This window comes from Mirounga leonina, unplaced genomic scaffold (assembly GCF_011800145.1).
Source record: "Mirounga leonina isolate KUSES-001 unplaced genomic scaffold, KU_Mleo_1.0 Mir_151, whole genome shotgun sequence".
NCBI lineage: Eukaryota > Metazoa > Chordata > Mammalia > Carnivora > Phocidae > Mirounga > Mirounga leonina.
Genome location: NW_023270377.1, coordinates 62,258 through 68,088, shown reverse-complemented (window position 1 = coordinate 68,088; position 5,831 = coordinate 62,258). Strand labels below are relative to the sequence as shown.

General features: G+C 62.6%; 1 protein-coding gene across 1 annotated transcript; it reads left to right on the top strand.

The window, feature by feature from the left end:
- Window positions 1-1,545: 1,545 nt before the first annotated feature.
- Window positions 1,546-5,070, top strand: RTP5 (receptor transporter protein 5 (putative)). Its single transcript, XM_035008316.1, has 2 exons — window positions 1,546-1,704; window positions 3,618-5,070. The coding sequence occupies exons 1-2, from the start codon at window positions 1,553-1,555 to the stop codon at window positions 5,068-5,070; spliced, it is 1,605 nt and encodes a 534-aa protein (XP_034864207.1). The 5' UTR covers window positions 1,546-1,552.
- The last annotated feature ends 761 nt before the right edge of the window (window positions 5,071-5,831 follow it).

Genomic DNA, 5,831 nt, shown 5'->3' with positions numbered 1-5,831 from the left:
GTCCCACAGGATGGAGCCTTCCCAGGAGCACATCCCAATAATTTCCTCTCCTATCCCGTGAGCACGCTTTGCTGCAAGGCAGACAGATGGCGCATAGCTGAGAGAGCCAAGAACAAGTTTCAGAAATGCAAAATATGAAAAGGACATCCACTCACTTGCCAAGATTAGCTGCAGACTGGACAAAGATGAGCAGAGAATTCGTCAGCCGTTAAGAAAGGAGAAGGATCGTTCTGCGCGCAGGTAAGAGAGACAGTCATGGAGGCACCGAGGGTGAGTGAGAGGTTTTGGGCACCACAGGTGATGAGGCCGGTGGTGGGCAGAGCGTTTGCTCTACCCTCTGAAGGTGTGGGCTCCCTTCACACGCTGGAGCTTCTGGGGCCACCACCAAAGCAGCAGGACCAGAGCACAGCATCCGAAGCCCTAGAGGGGCAGTGAAAGATGAAACAGTGACCTCGCCAGGATGCAGGGGGACAGGGACACGGGAACAGGTGGACGGTCCTCCAGAGCAGGGGAGGCTCAGATGGCCAGAAAGGCCCAGGGAGCCCAGCTCCCAGGAGGCGTGGAAGCGGTAGTTCTGAAGCCTGAGGATGGTTGTCCAGGAGGTGCATGACCCTCACCTGGGGCACACAGCAGCCTGGCCACGTGCGTGAGAGGCGGCTGGTTGCAGCGATGCTTCTGTCCACCCACGGGGAGGGTGGGGGCCCAGACTCACATGCACAAAACGTGTCCTGCACGATTCTGTGTGCATAAAGCCCAAAGCAGCAAAGGGGAATGTCTCTGGTTGTGGAGCCCTAAGGGGTCCCGGCCAGGCTGACTGTACCTCTGCAAGGGAGGAGCCCATGGAGCGCGCTGGGGGGTTGCCCTTCAGGTGCCTAGCAAGGCTTTACGGTAACTGTGACACTCTGCGTTATGTTTTAGCCGTTGTTTACATAAATGTTCTACATTCTAGCCAATATGAAGTTTGAGAAAAAACCATGGGGAACTTTGCAAGCACCCATGTTCAGGGCACTTCCTCCCGGGCTCGTTTTCAGTGGTAAAGGAGCACTCAGCAGCCGGGATGGAGGCCGGGCAGCAGATGCGGCTCAGCTGCGGGCTGCAAACACGGCAGACGCTTACACGCGGACGAGTGGGCAACACTGTCTGAGGCATGTTGTGGGCTAAGGAGGCCACTTTGAGTGCGATTTCCTGCTTGTGAGAAGCAGATACGAAGATTTACACATGCCTGTGTGTGGGGCCACGTGCGGACGTCAGCACCACAGTGATGATTACGTACCAGTTTATTTTCTGTTATCTGTTTTCCTTTGTGTTTATCTGTTTGTTTTTTGTTTTTCCTAAAATGAAAATGTATCGCTTGCGTAACAAGAAAACATTCGAGGGGATGAGAAAAAAAGGCCTGTTTCTCATTTCCCGGAGCCGACCCTGGTTGCCGTGGAGACTGGACGGTTGTCAAGGCGGTGATTGGCTGGTGAGGATGCAGGATGTGGGATCCCAGGCTTCCCTGGAGTGGCAGCGGGCGCAGCTTCCAGACCGCACTGCGGAGCCCGGCGCCAGCATGGATGGGGTGGACGTGTGGGCCAGCACCCTGGCCCAACTGATGGCCAAGAGGAAACCCCAGGACACCTGGGAGCTGGTCCCTGAGGAGAACCTGGCCTCCGGGCACATGGAGGGTGGCGGTTTTCAGTACCGGCTGAGGGGGCTTTCCAGGTGCGCTGCAGGCGGGGGGCTGCTGTGGGGTGCTGGGCAGGGAGGGGCTGAGGCTGCTTAAGCACCAGCCGGGGAGGCCCTGAGTCCGGAGGCCGGGCTGGTGCAGTCCGGCCCTCATGGGCCCGGAAGGGGCACGCATCCCTCCGGCTCTTGGCCTCCAACAGGTAGGTGGACCAGGCGTTCGTTCTCCCTTCCAGGAATTGGGGGCTGGGGAGCCACCTCTGTTCAGTCCCTCGGTGCTGGCCACCCCAGTCGGGGGCCTCGCAGAAGCGGGGGCATGGTGGATGCTGGGGGGTGATGTGGCCACCCACGCGTGAGAGGCTTGTCTGCTCACTGCAGCATCTCCTGGTTTCCATGGCAGCGCTGACCGCCAGAGCAGGGGATGGGCAGGTGCCTGTGCTCACACCCCAGCCTGCACGGGGCCTGAAGGAAGGGAGGCTAAGTTGTGCCCGAGGGGGGCACAGACCCAGAGCGGGGAGCTGTGTCTGGGCTGGGCTGCAGGCCAAGCAGGGGCTGGGTTGGGAGCCCCAGTGTCGTGGGGGTCACCATGTGAGCCCCGTTCCTCATTGTCATGGGGACAGCCCCAGGGATGGGCCAAGCCTGCGGGGACCCCACCCAGCCAGGCATGCCCTGCCCTGCAGGGGCCCGCGGGGAGGGGGGTCATTGGGGGAGGGGGCCTCATGGACAGGTCACCACGGGGACTCTGTGGGCAGCCACCCTTTGACAACGGACGCCTCAGCCCCCACCCAGTGTCTGAAACTCCTGGGGCCAGGTGTTTAGTGGGACGCTGGCTTTCCCAGGTGTTAGGAGAATCGGCCCTCGGTGTGTCTGAGAAGCACCTGTTCCCACGGCCAAGCTGGAGAACTGCCTTCAGTGGCCGAGGGTCACAAACACTGTTCCCTTGCCTTTCAGCTTTCATGCAGCTAGAAATGCCGGGGAGTGGGGGGTCACAAGGCACCGTCCCTCGTCCTGCACACAGCAGCCCTGGCCACAGCTGGCCACATTGAAATGGAGTTGAAAGTCCAGCCCCCAGGGCACTAGCCGTGTCCAGCCCCACCTGTGGCTGCAGGCTGCTGGCTGGGCCGTGAGGACGGAGCCCATCCTCACCATCACGGAAAGTCCCGTGGGACAGCGCTGCCTGGGAGATACTGGGCAGGTTTCCCACGTGCACGTGCATGTGGTCGCTCGTCCGTGACCTAAGGGTCTTGGAGAGAGGGCCCCCCTGCCGGCCCTGGGGCATACGGCCGCAGAGGCCCTGGACCGGCACCTTCTTCAGCCCCAGTGGTGCTGGGCCATCTTGCTCACGTGTTCGGAGCCAGAGCGGACCAGTGGAAGGGGCTCACTCGCCATCATCCTGCGAGCCCCCAGCCCCTCCCGGCTCTCCCGGCCTTCTGTGTCCCGAGACTCCCCCGCCCCTCCATCTCACCTTCTCTCCGTGGGGATGGGGCTCTTCCTTCCAGGGCCTCCCCTCACTTCTCCGCATTGTCATGGGGACAGCCTCAGGGATGGGCCAAGCCTGCAGGGACCCCACCCAGCCGGGCATGCCCTGCCGTGCAGGGGCCCACGGGGGGGGGGAGGGGGCCTCCCCTGGGGGAGCCAGGCTCTCCCCCCCTCACAGGTATCCGCAGGGCTGCCCTTGGCTCTTGGTGACATGTCCTCAGGGCAGAAAGCAGCAGCCGGCTGCAGCGGGGCAGTGACCTCCCACAAGTGTCAGGCCAGGCTCTGCCACGAGCCAAACCGGTGAAAAGGCCTTTGTTTTTCAGCTTTCCAGATTATGCGCACAGGCAAGGGGCGCACACCTGTGGAAGGGGTCTCGGTCCGGAGCTTGTGCTGGGCAGGCCTCCAAGCGGGCGGGGGCCAGGGCCGTCCCCCTCCCCTCCGCTCACTGCCGCCTCTGTCCTCCCCACCCCCAGGCTCCAGTGTGGCCGCTGCCAGTGGGGCTGGTCCTCGGCCCACGTGCACATCCTCTTCCACACGTGCTTGGATGAGGACAGCCGCCTGGGGCTGGTGAAGATGCGCATCTGGGGCCAGCGGTGCAGGCTGTGCCCACCGGGCGTCCAGGGGCACTGCCAGGTGAGCCTTCTGAATGTCCGGCTCTTCCTCAACAAGCTGGTCCTGTTCATCCTGCAGAAGTGCTATGGTGAGAGCCTCAGCTCAGACCAGTGCCCCGAGATCTGCTTTGGTGAGCGCTGCGAGGCCTGCGACCTGGGCGTCTGCTTCTTCCAGAAGCCCCCAGACCCAGCCTGGGGGCCCGAGGTCAAGAGCCCCAGCACCATCAAGGGCAGGTACACCTTGTACGGAGGCGGCGGCTCGGCCACCACCGCCACCGGCAAGCAGCTGCTCACCCTTGGCAGCGGGCCCGTGGTCGACCACGCCAGGGGCTACACCCCCAACTCCATCACCATCCCCCTCTCCGTGGCCGACTTCATCAGGAACCCGATTTCCGAGAGCAGCAACTTCTTCAGCCAAGATGACGACATCGTCACCATCCCCTTCTCCCTTGTGGATGTGGGGAGAGACAAGGGGCCGGCCGCCGGTACCAAGGGCCGTGTCAGCCCGGGGCCGGGCTTCCTCCCAGCGGCTGACCCCGGCGGGCCCCTCATCGTCGGCAAGGGCTCCATCTACCTGCCGGCCAGTTCCACAGCCACGCCCAAGGGCAGAGGCCTCCTGGTGAACGTCAAATGCCCCATCTTCCATGGCCGAGGCCTCCTCATCAGCAGCATCAAGCCCTTCGAGCTGAAAGGCTTCATCTTCAAAGGCCGGGGCTCCGTCCCCAGCTCCGCCGGAAATGGCCCACTGCCGGTGTCCTACATCATTGGCCTCACGGATGACGGAGAGGGCTCCATCACCTTCCCCTCGTCTTTGGCGAACATCATCAGAGACGACTCCTTCCCCAACATCAACGGCTCCGTCACCTTCCCCTTCATCTTCACTGATGAAGACAAAGGCAAGAATGCTCCTGCCAACACCACCCAAGGCGAAGAGAAGGAGGATGGCGGTGATGGCCCTGCCCCTGCTGGCCGTGAGCCCCTTCTGGGGACCCGCACCCGTAGACCCGTCACCATTAGTGAGGGCTCCATCACCATCCCCTTCTCCGTCTTCGACATCATAAAGTACAAGGGCCCCGGCTCCATCGTCAGTGGCCGCCGGAGCGGTGGCCTGGCCATGCACGGCTATGACAAGAAGAGGAGACAGCCGAGGGCCGGGCTTGGCAGGTCCGGCTCCCAGCCCGGCTGGGAGGAGGACTCCTGCTGGGATGATGACTGCTGCGCGCCGCGTTTCGACCCCTACGAGGAAGTGTGGATCTGGGTTTCCATGACCGTCTGCATTCTCTGGATCACTTACCTGTACAAGGTCAGCCCCTGACGGCCAGTGCAAGTCCTGACGCCTCCCAGCAGGGTCCCCCCGTGCCCCTCCAGCAGGGTCGCCCAGGCAGCCGAGCAGTGGGACACCCTGCCCGCACCCCCGGGGCCCCCAGGCCACCCCTGCCTGCCCTCCCCGAGCCGAGTGTGGGCCCTCAGCCTTCTCTTCCACCTCCTGCTTCCGTGTGTGTAGTCTCTTGATGTGAGTCGTGGCCTCATGGATGTCCACACCGTGATTATCCGGCAAGCTGCCATGCGTGGTCCAGGCGCTTGTCTGTGTGAGCATTACAGTCCAATAAAATAAAAGCGAAAAGGAAAAACCAACATGGTGTTTTTGGGCTGTGAGGAAGCCAGCCCCCGGGACAAGGTTTTGAGGTGGGAGGGTGTGGTGGGCATGTCACTGTCACCCGTCAGTCCTGGTGGGGAGTGGGCTCTTCCTCTGATGGCTTCTGGATTCCTGGCCAGGGGTGACGGGACAGGACGCTCAGGCCAACCTGTGCCTTCTCAGCACAGGGCTGCCCCTCTATGCATCAGCCACGTTCTGTGGGCACCCACAGTGTTTTCCTGGGTGTGCCCCCGACTCTGGGGAAAGATGAAAGCCCCCCTTGAGGCTTGGCTGGTGACCCCCCAGCATGCATCTTTACTGAAGTTGTCCCCCCCGACCCCCAGCTCAGAAGGCATATCCCACCCAGAGGGGAGGGGCTGAGACACAGTCCGGCCAGCCCCCCCCCCCCGGGGCCGTGGGCCCCCTCCAGCACTGATGTG